Source organism: Alosa alosa, chromosome 16, assembly GCF_017589495.1.
Source record: "Alosa alosa isolate M-15738 ecotype Scorff River chromosome 16, AALO_Geno_1.1, whole genome shotgun sequence".
In the NCBI taxonomy this organism is placed as follows: Eukaryota; Metazoa; Chordata; class Actinopteri; order Clupeiformes; family Clupeidae; genus Alosa; species Alosa alosa.
Genome location: NC_063204.1, coordinates 11962626 through 11980125, shown reverse-complemented (window position 1 = coordinate 11980125; position 17500 = coordinate 11962626). Strand labels below are relative to the sequence as shown.

Below are 17500 nucleotides of genomic sequence, written 5' to 3'. Positions count from 1 at the left end.
AAAGAGTGTTTTTGAATTGGCAACAAGTTGTAGTGTTTGAAGGCAAGATTTGCTTTTGCTGCATGTTTTAAGTGTTTTGAGAGAGTAACAGCCTTTTGCAAGCAAAATGTGTCATTTTGTCCAGAGTGCTTTTGTTCAGACACGGGTGTTAACTGTTTTGAGAATGTGATTAAAAGCCTTATTTGTTAATGACCCACACACATACCGTACTCTAACCACCATAGCCTACTGACACACCCAATCAGATGGAGTTCAGCTCCAGACACGTCTGAGAGCACTGCTGTGGCCTTAACACCTGAGACACAGCACAGATGTAATCATCTACATAAAGCTACTGTTGCATTATGGGATCCACATTAATTGCTAATTGCTTTAGATGAAGTCATTGTTTGAACAGAGTCCTTTAAATCTGAATTGAATGTAAATGCATGCTCTCTTGCTCTCTCTTTCTCTCCCTTTCTCTCCCTTTGTCCATTCATCTGCCTCATCTTCACAATCCCCTCCATCTTCTCTCCTCCTCTCCCTCTCTCACTCCCCCTCCTTATGAACTCTCTCTCTCTCTCTCTCTCTCTCTCTCTCTCTCTCTCTCTCTCTCTCTCTCTCCCCTTTGTGTCTCTTTGCCAGGCATCAGAGCTGGGAATGCTGTCTGTCTATTACACGTACATCTTCACATCACTGGTAAGTAGGCTTGTCCTGTATTTTCCAAACAAAGCTACGTGTACTTTTGGATTGTGGAGGAGAGTGTGTGTGTGTGTGTGTGTGTGTGTGTGTGTGCGTGTGTGTGTGTGTGTGTGTGTGTAGTTGTGTGTTTGTGCTCTCGCGGTGCACCCACAGGTTAATGCTCTTACCATGATGGATCAGGGTGGATTGCCGTAATGCTGTTCTACAATGCAATATTTTGTAATAAACAGCTTTTCCCTGTGTAATAGCAAGACTTCCTCACACCTCCCATGTTCTCTGTGGAGCGGGAGCCATTAAGCTTCTTGCTCAGGGGCTTCGCTGTCGACCTCGAGCGAAACAGCGCGGGCCTCTGCATTTCTCTCCTCCCCTTTTGTACGAGGCCGCAGCAAAAAGCCAAAATAGGGCCTGTGAGTTTTGTCAACGAACAGGCTAGTCCTCCCAACAAAAAGTTTGTCAAAAGTTATTTTCTAAATAAGCTCCTAGGCCATGTCCTAGTTTCATTATTATTCGGAGTATTTCAGACCCGCAGTCTGCCCCCACCACCCCCTTCCAGTTCCATCTCCCTCCCCATCTGCTGAGCACTGGCCTGACTGCACAGAGGGGCCAAAGTGTCACTGAAACACCAGCATACTTCCACACACACACACACACACACACAGTGACACTAACTCTCTCCCTCTCTCTCTCACACACATACACACACACACACACACACACATAGACACACACACACACACTCACACACACACACACACATACACAGTGACACTGACACTGACTCACACTCACTCATGCACTGTTATGCGCAAACACACACACACACACACACACACACACACACACACACACACACATACACACACACACACACACACACACACACATAGACACACACACTCTCACACACACACACTCACACACACATACACACACACACATTCACAGTGACACTGACACTGACTCACACTCACTCATGCACTGTTATGCACACACACACACACACACACACACACACACACACACACACACACACACACACACACACACACACACATATACACACACACACATTCTTACTAACAGACACACACACACACACACACACACACACACACACACACATGCTCTAACCAACATACGCGCACAGAGTCTGGACGTGTACAGAACCGCGCAGGTTACACATGTTTATACTGTATATGCAAATCTGTCTAGTGTCAGGTGTGGTCAGATGCCATACGCAGACACATCCTGTGATAACACACGCTTGAATAAGAGGTGATAGTCATACTATATTCTGGTGTCCCTCGTTGATGGATCTGTCAATTGCATGGCCTGGTGTCTCTGTTGTAGCATGCTGATGTGTATTCTGATTACATGCTGGTGTCTCTGTCATATCATTACCATACACAGTGCTAAAGTGCAGGGTTGGTGAACCAGCAGCAATAATAATCTATCTAAATAAGTAATCTAGAAAACACACAATCTCTCATATTCCCCTGAACACACCGGAAACACACACCAATCTCATTTCCATAAAAGGTGTGAGAGAAGGTCGCTGTCGTTGATTTCCCCGCTGTCCCCCCAAACCACCAATCCCTCCCCACCCCCACCCCAACCCCTCCCACCTGTTTGGTGGCGCCTGGCAACCAGACCGGAGCGCCGGGGCGGTTGTCACGGACGCATCTCATTATTCCGTCCACGCTGTGGGGAGCGGCGAGGCGTTTTCTCCATCGGGGGCCCGGGACAGATTGAGAGATGGTGTGATTACTAATCCTATTTACATGGCAGGGAGGATGCCGTGGCAACAGCAGTGGCGGAGACAGCAGCATCGCTCGCGATGAGATCTCGCTCGCCGCGTTTTAGCTCATGTGATTCTATCTGCACATATTAACCTTCATTACACACCTGCCATACAGGCTGCACCACACACACAACATGGGCAGCTACCCCTAAACACACACACACACACAAACACACACACACACACACACACACACATACACACACACCTGCCATACAGTCTGCACCACGCACAGCAGCCACCCCCAAACACACACACACACACACACACAGACACACACATACACACACACCTGCCATACAGGCTGCACCACGCACAGCAGCCACCCCCAAACACACACACACACACACACACACACACACACCTGCCATACAGGCTGCACCACACATAACATGGGCAGTGTCAAGGTTATAAAGTCTATTGTCCCTCAGCTATACAATTTCATCAATATGCTCCTTATATGCTCTGAATGGATATAGTATATAACCTTATAGAGTAGGATGGAGTTAATATGGCATGTGTATGTTGTAAATATGGTGGATGCCATGTGCAAATATGCAATGTGCAAGCACCAATATGTTGCTGATATGGAACTGTGTGGTAGATACAGTGTGCTGAATAGGTACAGCTACCATATAGCATGTGTGGTGTTTACTCTCTTAAGAGTATTGCAGAGTGCTCTGAATTCTGTAATGCGTTAAGTGCCTGTGGTGTCTCTGGAGTCTTTGCCCTTGCAGTGTAGTGCTCTCTGGCTTAGATTGTGGCTATTTTCCCTTCGCTGAAACACCGACTGAGTCTGTCACTAGGTGGATCCCTGGGCTGTGACCTCATGTGCCAATCTGACTGGTACAGTTGCTTCTTCTCTCTCTCTCTCTCTCTCTCTCTCTAGCTCTCTCTAGCTCTCTCTCTCTTCCTCTCTCCCTCTCTGTTTACTTTTTAAAAAGAACTGTTCATCTTTGTAGTCAAATACTCAAAAAACAAATAGGAACTGTGCACCTTCATGCATTTCTTGATTGGCCAAGCAAAACTAACTATGTGGAACAACTGGAGGAGGGCAGATTGTTAACTTTTGGTGAAACCAAGGGTTAGGGTTGAGTATGCTTCAGAAGTTTCAGACAACGTGAATCTTTTCTCACAGAAATCCTATTTCCTATTAACAAGGGTCTGATTGCTATTGCTGATGGCATCCTGGCCTTTATGTGGTGATTTGTGGGGTTATTCCCTAGTGTGGGTGTAAAGGAGGGTGTCTCTCTCTCTCTCTCTCTCTCTCTCTCTCTCTCTCTCTCTCTCTCTCTCTCTCTCTCGCTCTCTCTCTCTATCTCTCTCGATGGGTGCCTAAACGAATGAGCCGGCTCCCTGTGATAAGGCCAGTCTTCCTCCCCACAGTAGAGACTGCAGCAGGCAGAGGGAACATTTGTCAAGGCTGACAGAGAGGATGAAGAGACACACACACACACACACAGTAGTCTCTCTCTCTCTCTACCACATGACACCCTCTCTCTCTTTCTCTATTTCTCTCTACCACATGACACCCTCTCTCTCTTTCTCTCTTTATCTCTACCACATGACACCCTCTCTCTCTCTCTCTCTGCCATGACATCCTCTCTCTCTGCCACACTACACCCTCTCTCTGTCTCTCTCCCTCTCTATCTCTTATGGTCTGTTTATATGACATGTCCCATCATCTCCTGTATCGATCTGGGGGAGGGGACTCATTCTAGATGTCCAGTGCCATCCTTTTAGTCTGGTTTCACCAGACTCTGTCACTTCCTTTTCTAGGGAGTCTTGCTGCTCACAATTGGGAAATGTTTCCAACCCTAGCATCGTAATGGGTGTAGAATTTGTGTGAATTTTGAAATCATCAGTCCACCCTAACGGTCAGTTTACACAATAGCAAAACACCTTGTGAATTTCGGCCAGCGAAATTTTGCCTCAGGGGGCGTGACGGCCAAACCGCTAACCATTTGACTGCATTGTCTAGTCAGTGGTGGCAAGTAAGTTAATAGGCTATCAGCTAGTTCAAAAGTGTAAGTACTTAATGAAGATATCCAGGGGCCTTTATGCCTCGACTAAGTTGATGTTGCCTATAAACAACAATTCATGTTCATAGAAACAAGGTCACTAAAACATAATATATTTCATAACTATGTTGCAGTATGTAGCCTAGCTGCCTGGCTAGGCTTACAATGAAATCCAATGTCCGAACATACTAGCAGTTGGCCTTTCGGCTAGCTGAAAAGTTTGAGTGTTTAAACTAACATACAGTGGTCTATTTAGTTGTGTATGTGCCCTGACTAGGTTCGTGTGGCATATAAACCACAATTTGTGTTGAACAAGTACCAATGTTCGTGTAGAAACATTTTTATCACATACAAATTTTGTACAGCAAAATGTTACAGCTCAGGTAGTCTCCGCCATCTTGGTCAGACTTTTTTGTAACTCCCGCCTCCAAACACAAACATGCGGACATGATTGGTTCTCGAATGGTCCTCATTTCAATTTAAACTTTTGCCAACTTTGTTTCGCCTGCCTCTGCGATTCGCTCTCATTTCGTCCAACCAGGGCGAATTTCGTCTCCATTTAACCTCAATGAGAGCGAAGCGAAATTTTGGTGTGTGGAAATTTTGGTGTGTGGAAATTTTGGTGTGTGGAAATTTTGGTGTGTGGTAACCAATTACATTGATTAGGGAAACGCAATGTTTCTTCCTACTTCACCTAATCTTTACAAACTGATAGTAAACCGCATCGGCAGTCAGGAAACAATGCACATTCTTTCGATTGCATTTTTGTTGCAGGGGTTGCTACTACCATTTACCACAGCCACTTTCAATTTCAAAACTAATGTTATCCCCTCTCATTCACTGATTGACCTGCCATCCTGGTGGCTGAGGGAATCATAAACTCATTGAGAATAGCCAGACTAATCAGTAAGATGAAAACAAGCAGAGGCACAAGGAGTGTGAGGCCAGGCTGTCATCCTATGGCTGTGTGACAGCCAGGTGACACAATTAGCTTTTTGGCTTACTAGCCAAAATGGCTGGTAGATATAAAATACAAAATAATTACCGGCCAGACATATTTTTTACCGGCCAAAACTAAACAATGCTTTTCTATAACTATTGTAAAAGGAGCCTATCATTCGCCTATTATACAGCTTTTCAGAATGCTGCAGAAGATTACAAGTTCCGCTGTAAATTCCATTCAAATGAACAGACGTGCCCAATGTTCAGAGGTTCGTTCAATCACGAATTACGTATATCAATGATCTTTGCTATAATGACCTTTGCAATACTATGACAGAGGCAACACGTTTTGAGCTATAAATCACCTCTTTCATATAATTCCGTGAGGTTGTTCGCTATCATTGAAAATGAAAGTAAGCAACTGAGGCTACGTTTCTATGCCGCATCTAAAACTTTCAAGTTCTAATTTGTGTGGACTGGGTGTCATAATCATAATCAGCTCATTTGGGTATGAGGATGCACACTAATTAAAACTGAAAGAAGTAAAGAGAAAGAGAGAGGACATATCACAGTGATATGACTTCAAGAAGCAAGCTTTAATCCACTATACTGCGTTTAAGTAATTTGCTGGAGACTTAATTGGCCATAATTTCCTTTGTCATAATACCTCATTTGCTTCATCTAAGTTGTGATTAGCCACAATGCAGAAACTACAGGACTGGCTCTTTTGTGTTAGCCATTTGCTGGTGCTTCCTGACTCATTCCTTTTCCAGCCTGAGTGAAGGTAAAGAGACAAAGGCAGGCAGCTTAAAAACACTCACAGTGCACTATGACACTCCCCTCAATACAGACTAATTGGGCTAATTATAGCAATCAGTCTGGCCGCTAATTACTAGATGGATCCACTCTGGCTACTGGAGATGGGAGCTTGGGCCTGGTGTACAGAGATCTGTGCTTACACATGAATACACACACATCAACACACACCAACACACAGACACACAAGACACACAAAAACACACATATACACAAAGCACACACACACAAAGCACACATACAGTACACACACAAACACGCGCACACACACATACACACACATTTCAGTTATTGAAATCAGTGGTATGACGATGTTTACAAAAGGAGGTGATTGTTCAAAGCATTTATTTGTTTCATAACTCTAAGCCCAGTATATTTTGTATGAATTAACAATGCATTAACCTTATTGAATTTCCCATTGTCATGTGTTCTTTAGAACATGGAATAACCGTTGTATGCTCACCTATGAAGTAGCTTTTTGCCTGTATCACAGTTGTATATTAATTTGCCAAACTCGCTGTGAAGTTTAAATGAACTGTCACATTGCACTTTAGAGCTGTAAAATAGAGCAACATTCATAGCAACATCGTAGCATAATGACGGAGCTAGTTAGCTAGTTATATGGCAGTAGGCTAAGTAAAATAGCTCCGCTGGCGCATCGGGGCCGTTTTACCACCTCGAACGTGAACTTTTTTCTGTGGACCAAACGCCAAACTTCGCTGCGCGTCGGGGAGTTCTTTGCCCCTCGCCCTCGTCCATTAATTCCGTATAACAGGACACCTCGGCGGCCGTTATCCCTTACATGAGATGGAGCCATGTGATGCATGATCACTCTCCCCATCTTAAGGACCCTCTCTGCTCTCTTCTACCCCTAGTGGATGATGCTGCGTCTTTGAAGGGTAAACTGTGATGATTGTGGATGTATTAAGGAGTCTGTGTGCTGTAGTGTGGATATAGAGTATGAGGAGACCATGTGCTGGGAGAACAAGACCTGGACTGTAGACTGGTTACTAGGAGAATAAGGCCGGGGATGGAGGCTGGTTGCTGGGTTGATAAGGCCGGGGATGGAGGCTGGTTTCTGGGAGGACAAGGCTGGGCATGGAGGCTGGTTGCTGGGTTAATGATGGGAGCAGAGGCCCCCTCACGCGGGGCAAACCGCAGCAGTCTGCTCCAGCTCGTATTCGGTCAGTGGTGCTACAAATAGCCAGGGGGAACTCTAGACCTGTTATACAAGGACACCAGTGGTGGGGATACACACACACACACACACACACACAAATGCACACACATACACAAAGGGTTTGGAGTCAGTGGAGGGGTGAAACTCTTTGCATGTGGGGTGTGTTGGTGTGTTTGTGTCTGTGTCTACTGTGTATGTGTTTGGGTTAAGACCAAACAAAATAGTTAACGGTACACATACCAGTATAATGTAAACACATTAAGGGTGAGTACCATGAGATGTGACGGAGTACTTCAGGCACTAACACCAGCATCACTACATATTCACGTGTTACGTAATGTTAGCGTGATGACCAGAAGAAGGATGAAGAGGAATATATGGAAAATAAGGATAAAATAGTCATGGAGGACAATAAGAGGGAGAAAAGCTAGGGAGTGCCGGTCCATGTAAGAGAAAGTGTCTGTGACTGAAAGAAGTCTCATGTGAGCTGTTGTGCTGCTTTTAGAGGGATGAAACACTATTGGAGGGGGGGGGCAGTAAGATGTGTGAGGACACTGAAATGAAAGAGGGGTGTTACAGGAAAAAACAGTGAAACATGTGACAGAGCTGATGTACAGTAAGGTGAGACCTGCTGAGTGTGTGTATGTGTGTGTGTGTGTGTGTGTGACAGAGCTGATGTAAGGTGAGACCTGCTGAGTTTGTCCGTCAGTGCTGCGGAATGATGAGGGAGGGGAGTTGGAGTGTTTAGCTAAAACTGACCTGGAAGTTCAGTGGCCTAATAAAGTTGTGTGTGTGTGTGTGTGTGTGAGAGAGAGAGGTGTGTGTGTGTGTGTGTGTAGGATTAGCGAAGGAGATTGTATAGGAGCTGAAGGCCTAATGGAGCAGGAGGTCAGAGAGATACGGAGGGGAGAGAGGAGAGGACCGGAGGAGGCCTAAGAAAGGGAGGCTTTGGAGAGGAGCTTAGAGGAGGCTGAGATGGACAGGGAGAAGAGAGGAGAGGAGATGCATCCCATCAGTTTGGGTGACACATCCACACAGATACACACACAGATACACACACAAACAAACACACACACACACATGTACACTCTCTCACACACACACACACACACACACACACACACACACAACACAAACAAACAAACAAACAAACACACACAAACAAACACACACACACACACACACACACGCACACACACAATGAGTTTGTGTTGGTGTTTATGTCCAGGATTATCCAGCACCTCATTAGTGATAAATTGGTCCGATTTACCTCTCGGACAAGCAAAGCTCTCTTCTCTTATTTTCTTTACTTCAGCGTTTGTTCCCTCAGAGCCATTTTCCTGAGTGTACGGTTGGGTTGATTCAGGAAGGTGCAGGCTGAGTGATGTAGTGGCTCACAGGAAGGTAATAGCAGCCATTCCTCTTCCTCTGTCAGACTAATGTTATTTCAGACCGTCGCTTCCAGAAAGATCCGTAGAGAATCGCCACTCAGCCGAAACGTTGGGCAGCAACTCTCCCAGCAACTGTCAGAACATGCACTGAAAAATTCTGTTTTGCTGCGGCATGTCTTTGTGTGTGTGTGTGTGTGTGTGTGTAGTGGAAAAATTGAGAGAGAGAAGGAGAGATCCAATGACACTAAAGTTAAAACTAAAACAGCATCATTGATGTAAGGTCTGCTAAATACCATAAACATAAATAAAAGCATAAGCATGTACAGTGAGGTTGATCAGGAAGTAGTGGCTACCTTAAGCACATTTTCAGGCCTTTTTATTAGTCACTAAGCTCTAATAAACAGGGTGTGTGTAACCTGTGTTGTGTTTTCCTGACCGTCAGGTATGCTCTGCACCTGCCCCGACTCGAACCAGCCACTTGCAGCACCATCATGGGACTGGACGTGGGCTAGCAAACTCATGGGTCTTAGCATCTCTCACTAGCATGTCTCTTAAAGCCCTTAAGGCAGGGATCACACTGACCAGCGGCAAGTGGAAGGTTTCCTATTGTTCTCTATGGTACGGCAGCAGAACGGTTGCAGTGCTAGCGTTGAACAAGCTGAGCGTTGAACTCAAGGGGGCAGGCGAATTCCCGGAAGTAGAAGCATTGATGTAGCGGTGGTTATCAACTCTCTGCTAACCTCATAGAACGCCCATTCATTTAGGATTTTTTTGAACTCCCATAACTTCATATAACATATATCATGTGCCGATATTTTAGCTTCTGTGTTATCTACATAAACAATAAAAGGCAAAACAAGACTCGACTACCCAAATGCGTAACGTTAGGTTCCGTAAGAAGAATGGTTAGCATGTCCAGTTGAAGGGAAGCTAACGCACTGAAGGGAGATAACCGTATTGTTTGGATAAGAAGCGTAGTCCAGCCAGCACGGAAACTCGTGAACAAAGCTATGTAGCCTACAATAGCATTGTAGCCTATGTTAAGGTAAAGCATAGAGGCAAGTAAACCTAATGAAAAACAGTAGTTTTACCGTTAGGTAGTCTAACGATAATCATTTCAGAGGTTTTCGATGGATTGACCGTAGGTCAGAAAAGTGGAAAGAAGATTAGCCTCAAGGCTGTAACTTTTTTGTTTTGTTTTACCATGACTGTTTTTGAAGATGATCAGGTGTGGTAGTTTCAACATTAACACGACTTGATATCACTTGTGAGGATGATATTAATAATAATACATAAATAAATGTTTAACTTTGATGACTTTCAAGGCGAAGGAAGTGTGAGAAGAATTTCTCTGTATCTATCATATGAGTTCAGTTCGATGGCTAACGTCACAAAGTTAAGTGCGAGTCTGCGCAGTACTGGGGGGACCAACTGAAAAATGACTCAGTACCCTCCCATTGAGAACGACGGAGTCTGTTCGTCCATTTCTTTTACTGTCTATGGTTGAACTTGGTTCAACTTCCAAAGCACAACACGAGCGTATTCAATTGTCAGTTTAGGCAATAATAACAAGATAGAACTTATTATGGTCTGAGCGTTGCGTTACCCTTACCGCTGCCACTTTGTTATTTCCAGTGTGATCCCCGCCTAAAGGAAAAGATCCACTGCACATATACACTGCGCAGCACCGTTACATATACATATGGCTACTGTTACATAATACACTAGTTCACCTTCTGATATGAGAGTTATGTCCTAAACCAACACAGCCTTTCCCTATAGACAATTGTTGAGCTGGATCATTAAAGAATAAGATTGTTAGAACAGCGATGCCTAGCATTCCATTCAATGATCTACTCACTACACTGTCACCTAGCAACGCGTTCTTCGCACTCAGCATGGATTCTAGCTCAAATCAGCAACAGTGGAAAGTCACTTTGGCCAACAGGAACTGTCAAACTGAACGGATGCAAATGAAAAGTTTGTTGTTAAAGTACATTTGCATATAAACTCTAAGCCACAATGTACATCCAAGAAAAAGGTTTTTTGCATCAACATCAAAGTCACCTCAGAAAGAATACCTTGCAATGATAAATTAACAAGAGTTCTGAATTATTTTTGTTTCAGAACATTTGAAGTGGTTCACATTTGTGCAAATCCATTAACAATAATAAAAAAAAAGTATTACTTTTATTAATGAAACCAAAATATATAATATTAAAACCAAAGACAGCAAGGAAGCCAAAAAATCTTTTGCTCAAAACTTCCTCAAGGGAACAGTAAGTACATTTGTATGTTGATTCATGGCAGTCAAGATGAAAGACTTCCCAGTATACATTAAGGTGCATTGGATTGTTTTAAATGAAATTAAGATAAATATAAATAAGAGTCTCTCTTTCTCTCTCTCCCTCTCTCCCTCTCTCCCTCTCTCTCTCTCTCTCTCCCTCTCTCTCTCTCTCTCTCTCTCCCTCTCTCTCTCTCATCGGGTGTCAGCAATACATCATCATTCATCAGTGATTAGAGATTGTTCATGTCCGCACGTCTTCACGAAGAGTGCTCGTCATACACACTCTCCTTGGTAGCATTCGTCACACACTCTCTTTGGTTCACTGTTTAGTGGAGCCAATCAGCTGACTGCCCCAACCCATGCTGCTGTGTAAGAGGTGAGTCAGAGGCATACTGGCTGGAGAGGGTTAAAGGTACACTATGCAATATTTGCACCTTTACAGTACGAAGGCAATTTGATGGTAAACGAAATTGTAATAGGCCGAGAAACCAGCCATGCAACTTCAAGAATGGCAGCCCGACAAATCTCGTGAGAATCGTGAAACATTCAATAGATATTGCTCTTTGGAGAGAGTTTTTGCCTGTTGTTAATCCTTCACCTCCACAACAAAAGCATTTTCATGGTGTACAGGGGGGATAAGACACAAAAAGTTTGCTAGAGGGAGCTCTACAGTCGCCAAAAATACTTAAACCTGCATAGTGTACCTTTAATGGTTAATGGAGGAACCTTAGCTTAGCAAAGCAGCAGTGTCGGTGGTAGTTAGCTACTCTGCATGTGGGCAGTGGATGCTGATTCATCATCAGGACCTGAGACTCAACACTCTCAGCAATGAGGCCCTGGAATGCAGACACTCACACACACACACACAGACACACACACACACTGGCATACATACACATCAAGTGTGTATGTATTAAGGACTTCAAACTCAAGACTGTCCCTGATGGGGGAGAATAATGGAGCCGTGAGAATTAGTCTTGCACTCACAGATGAGTCCCTAGAAAGATCACACACACACACACACACACACACACTCTGGTCTCTGCTCAGAGTAAACATTATTCATGTAGCTGTATGTGTCCACCACCAGTCACTTTAATCAGCAGCTCATTAGTCCAGGAAATCAAAATCAGAGGCCATCAGGATAAAGGTGTGTGTGTGTGTGTGTGCGTCTCTGTCTTTGAGGGTATATGTTCATGTGTGTGTGTGTGTGTTTGTGTCATGACGGGAGGGTCAGTGGGTTCATGTCGCTCTCCTTTTCTCTATTGGTATGTAGCGCCTATGACCCTGTCTGGATGTGACATGGCTTTGTGTGTGTGTGTGTGTGATAGCCTGTCTATGTGGGTATATGTTTATATGCATGAGTGCGTGTGTGTGTGTGTGTTTGTGTGTGATAGCTTGTCTATGTGGGTATATGTTTATATGCATGAGTGCGTGTGTGTTTGTGTGTCAGAGTAATTTGTTCTCCTTAGATTCAAACTGCTCGTCCAGATCACATAAATCACCACAGCTCATTGGCTCTCTCAGCACAGGGAATAAGTGTGTGCATATGTCTGTGTGTGTCTGTTTCTGTGTGCTTATCTGTGTCTGTGTGTGTGTATGTGTGTGTGTGTGTGATCTGGTGTTATTTGAAGGTGAAATGTGGCAGGAGGATCCAGATATTCTTTGTGTGTGTGTGTGTGTGTGTGTGTGAACTCAGTGAGAGATGCTGCTGTATCAAAGCCATCCACTGCTGCCATGTAGCCTGTGTCTGTTGTTGTCGCCTTCACTCATTTTCTGTCCCTAGGTGTCACACACAAACACACACACACACACACACACACATTTTAAAACATGTTAACTCTGCCTGTCAAGATTACATTATTTCTTTCATAGCATTCTGCCCAAGGCTACATACTGTATGGATTATTGATGCTTTTCCTCTCTGATGAACTGCTTTTCAGAAATCTACTTGCTGATTGGAATAAAGCATGTTTTACAACAGTTCATAAAGTGTTTATTGTACTAACATATTACCTTTTCATTCGATGTAAATTGTATTACTGTAACCCATTAAGACATTGTCATGTTCAACCACAGGGAAGATGGTGCATTAAGACTTTGTTATCCATTGTAAGATTGCATGGTGTTACACCCCACCTTTACGTAGCCCTTTAGGGATGAACAAAACCCCACCTCTGACCCCAAATCCTAATAAATAGCAATAACCAGAGTCATATAAAGGTACCTAGGTACCTTTATATGGCTCTGGCAATAACACCTTTTAAAATATACCCAACCAGTGGGATTTATTACATCAAGATAAACCATAACAAAACACTACATAGACATGACACAAAGTCCAAATCAAAACACAAGACGAAATCACAGGCTGAGCGGCAGCAAGACAGCCAGCAGTCCCCACCCCAAAAGCCTTTCTTCGGGAACTTGATCCTGAAGCCTTTACTGTAACTCCCAATGAATCATCAAGCCAGGTGCTGCCAATCAAGGTCATTACAAGCAGAGCACCTGAGCAGAGATAGAGAGGAAGGTGAGAGAACAGGGACAAACAGCACTGGAACAAACATACATCACTGTGCTTTTTTTCATGCACAGTAATGAATCCATGTTAGCATCATATTGGTGTGGTTCATTGTTTGTAGGCGCCATCTAAAAGCAGTTTACTGCAAGTGTAATTTTTATATGAGTTCCATACTGCCTCTAACGTAAAGGTAACGTAAAAGATGTCTCTTTAAATCGACTGCTTGGTGGAGCATCCATAGTGATTGCTTTCTATCTTCCCTATGGTTTATTTAAATTGATTTCTGTCATCTTATAGGAATTCCACTCTCTATGGGGCTTAGCACTGACTTCTCTTCAGAGTCCGTGTATTAGTGTATTTGCGCACTCTTCTTACCTCTATTTACATTGTATGTGTGTGTGTGTGTCTGTGTGTGCCTGTGTGTGTAAAGCCTGAAGTCTTCTAACTATGGGGGAAAAATCAATCATACAGCACGCACACACACACACACTCCTACAGAACCCGACCCCACCTCCCCTCCTCGAACCCCACCACACCCAGGTCATTAATAGTGGATTTGTAGCCTTGTTGGAAACAGCAACACAAAAAGTCATTTCATTTTCACCTGCGTGTCGTGACTCATACTCGCCTACCATCCCAGCTGCCCGTTGTTCACTGACCTTGGCCAAGCACACTGCTTTTAGAACTCGTTCCTATTACACCCAGCCACAGTGCCAGGAGTAGCCGCTCCCAAACAGCCATTAGTCATGTTTACCCTGCAGGGCCCGCTTTGAACCATGCAAACCTTTTAATGGATTTTTTTTTATTTGTGTTATATTATCATATTGCTTTGTAATTATCTGTTTGTGTTTTGGCTCGGTATCTCTGCCTTGAGTCCCCGTATTAAACCATTTCCTGCCAAAGCCACAGAAAAGACTTTTCATTTAATGTTTTGGGTGCGATGGCCCAACACAAAATGTCTATCTCTGGGCGAAATGGAAGAAGGTCAATACCCCAGACTTCTGTTCTGATTCTGCTTTATTCACAGTTTCACTGAGAGCACTTTGTAAACCCAGACTTTGTTTGTATACTCTCCACATTAGCATCATTTGGACTTGAGAAACCAGAGGCGCCGGGGCTTTTAAGAAGCTGTGTGTGTGTGTGTGTGTGTGTGTGTGTGTGTGTGTGTGTGTGTGTGTGTGTGTGTGTGTGTGTGTGTGTGTGTGTGTGTGTGTGTGTGTGTGTGATAGCCTTTCCCTTTCTGTCTGTGAGTCGGTAAACGCTGCAGAGATGGAACTGGAGGTGGTTGTTTGATATCCCGACTTTAGAAAGTAAAACTCTTACCACATACTTGTTCCAACCCTTCATTAATCCATCTGATTAGCATAACTCTTGTGCTAGTCTAGGTGGATCAGCTAATCTGTGATATCACCTGCTCTAAGTGCATAGATGGAAGGCATACATAGCAGAAATGTCCACCTCTGGGTGTTCGGTACATGTCTGTTAGTTGACTCCAGATCAGCCTCTGCTCTCACTCTCATTACCCACACACACACATACACACACACGTATACACAGTGATCTAACATCTGTGATCTAACATCTGTTAGGGCTCATGTCGCGACCTTTATTATGAAGAGCTGAAGCAGCGAGGCCTCCTTTATTATCTCCTGTCCTGTAGCTGTCTTAATAGGGAATTATGATTTATCTCAGTGGAGCACTGGAGATTAGGCTGTCAGGGCCAAGGATGATAAATGCAGCAGCAGGCGATGTGTGTCTGCATCCATGTGTGTGTGTGTGTGTGTGTGTGTGTCGAGGAAAGTGAAAAGTGGGAGAGTTCTTCAGTGTCACTTCATCAAATAAGGTCACAGCAGGTGAGATCTGTGTGTGTGTGTGTCTGTGTTTGTGTGTGTGTGTGTGTGTTTGTGCGTGTGTGTGTGTGTGTGTGTGTGCGTGTGTGGGTGTGTAGTGAAAGAGCCCATCACTAGGTGAGACCCAGCATGTGTGTAGAGCTGCCGAGACTTCCCTGCTGCTACTAATGGAACAGTCATTTGAAGGCATCTCACAGGCCTGTGTGTGTGTGTGTGTGTGTGTGTGTGTGACTCCAGCTTTGAGGACCCCTTAGCAGGAACAGGGGAACACTATGTGTCTGTAGCCCACTAAGGTTCAAGTGAGATTTGTCCCAGAGGGAGCAATCACCGGCTGCTTTTCCCCCTGCTGTATGTGGAAAGGCTTCAGAATGTCTGTGAATTCCCCAGTGTTAAGTGCACAGGTAGAACCAATACATGGTAGGACTCTCTGAAGCCTTGGTTACATACCTCTGCCTAAGTGAGCCTATGTGGCCAACCAGGAGGGTTTCGTATAGGGAAGCCACACTGGTATCTGCTTGATTGTGCTCAATTATGGACCCATTACAGTGAGTGAGGCCGTGCCTTCTGGTTTATCTATCTATCTATCTATCTATCTATCTATCTATCTATCAAGTCTTTCCCCTCTGCCAGTTCCCTGCCTGTGTTGTCAAAGACATGCACATGTCTGAGCTACTGAAAGCTGATGTGGTCCAGTCATGTCCATGTTCTCTCCATACATCTGTGGTCCAGTCATGTTCATGTTGTTTACATACATCTCTGGTCCAGTCATGTTCATGTTGTTTACATACATCTGTGGTCCAGTCATGTTCATGTTCTCTCCATACATATGTGGTCCAGTCATGTCCAATGTCATGTACAGTAATGTAATGTAATGTCCATGTTGTCTACATACCTCTGTGCCTCTCAAAGCTGGCCGGGTGTGTCTCTCTCTGAAGTGAGAGCAGGATGTGCTGCTGGTCTCCCCGTGGTCGTGGACTCCTGCAGATGAGGGGGAGGAGAGAGAGGGGCTCGGTGGCGGTGGATACAGGGGAGTCACTCGCTCTCTTGGGGTCGATAAAGATGCCCAAGAGCTCTACACAAGCGACTACAGACGCATACACTCATCTCCACCAGGAGGACTACACACACACACACACACACACACACACACACACACACACTCATTTCCAGCAGGAGCACTACACACATACTCATTTCCATCAGTGTGCCCTGATAAAGCCACAGTTCCTTTCTGTCACTTCCCTGTTGTATTCATTCTATCATTTCTTTCTCTACTTTGCTCTCTCAAGCATTACCATTTTGCATAGATAAAACCATTGATTCTCATGTGACATTTCTTTCTGACACACATTCTTTTCGATCTCTCTCTCTCTCTCTCTCTCTGTCTCATTTCGTTCTCTCGTCCTCTTTCCTTTCTCTCTCTCATTTTCTCATTTTCTCTCTGTCAGATTTAACCAGTTGTGGGAGAATCTCTGAAACTCTGATTAAATGACAGAGCAGAGCACACACTCGTGTGAACTATAACCCCCAAACGTCTCCAATCAGGCATTTATGCATTTTAAAACACATGTCTGTTTTCTTTCAGACATGTATTTTTTTCTTTCACTGTCTGATTTCTCTCTCTCCGAGCCTTTTTGTTCGAGGTCCTTGACTTTTTCAATTTGAAAAGAATTTTACACGCCAAATTTAATTCAGTCTCACCCTCGCCTTCTTCCCATTTATTATCAAGAGACAGAGTGACAGGGGAAAAGATAGGGCAGAAGCCAGTCATTTAAACGGCTTACACTTTTCAACATGGATGTCAATCACACACACACACACATGCTCAAGACTAGATTACGCCTGAGAGAGCATAATGTGTCTTTCATCCCAAATGAGCCATTATTTCTGTGTGTAAGCCATTATTCTGTGAATAATAGATCTCTACAGCCTGTAGTCACTGCAGCATTGCAGTCTAACTCCATATGATTTATGAGTCCTTTAAGCAGATTAGGAAATAAAGGAAATGAG

At 44.2% G+C, this 17500-nt stretch overlaps 1 protein-coding gene across 1 annotated transcript in view; it reads left to right on the top strand.

The window, feature by feature from the left end:
* Window positions 1-17500, top strand: part of grik4 (glutamate receptor, ionotropic, kainate 4) — a 342198-nt gene that overhangs the window by 245145 nt on the left and 79553 nt on the right. Inside the window, 1 exon segment of the mRNA XM_048265809.1 lies at window positions 625-678. Within this exon segment, the coding sequence (XP_048121766.1) occupies window positions 625-678 (54 nt within the window).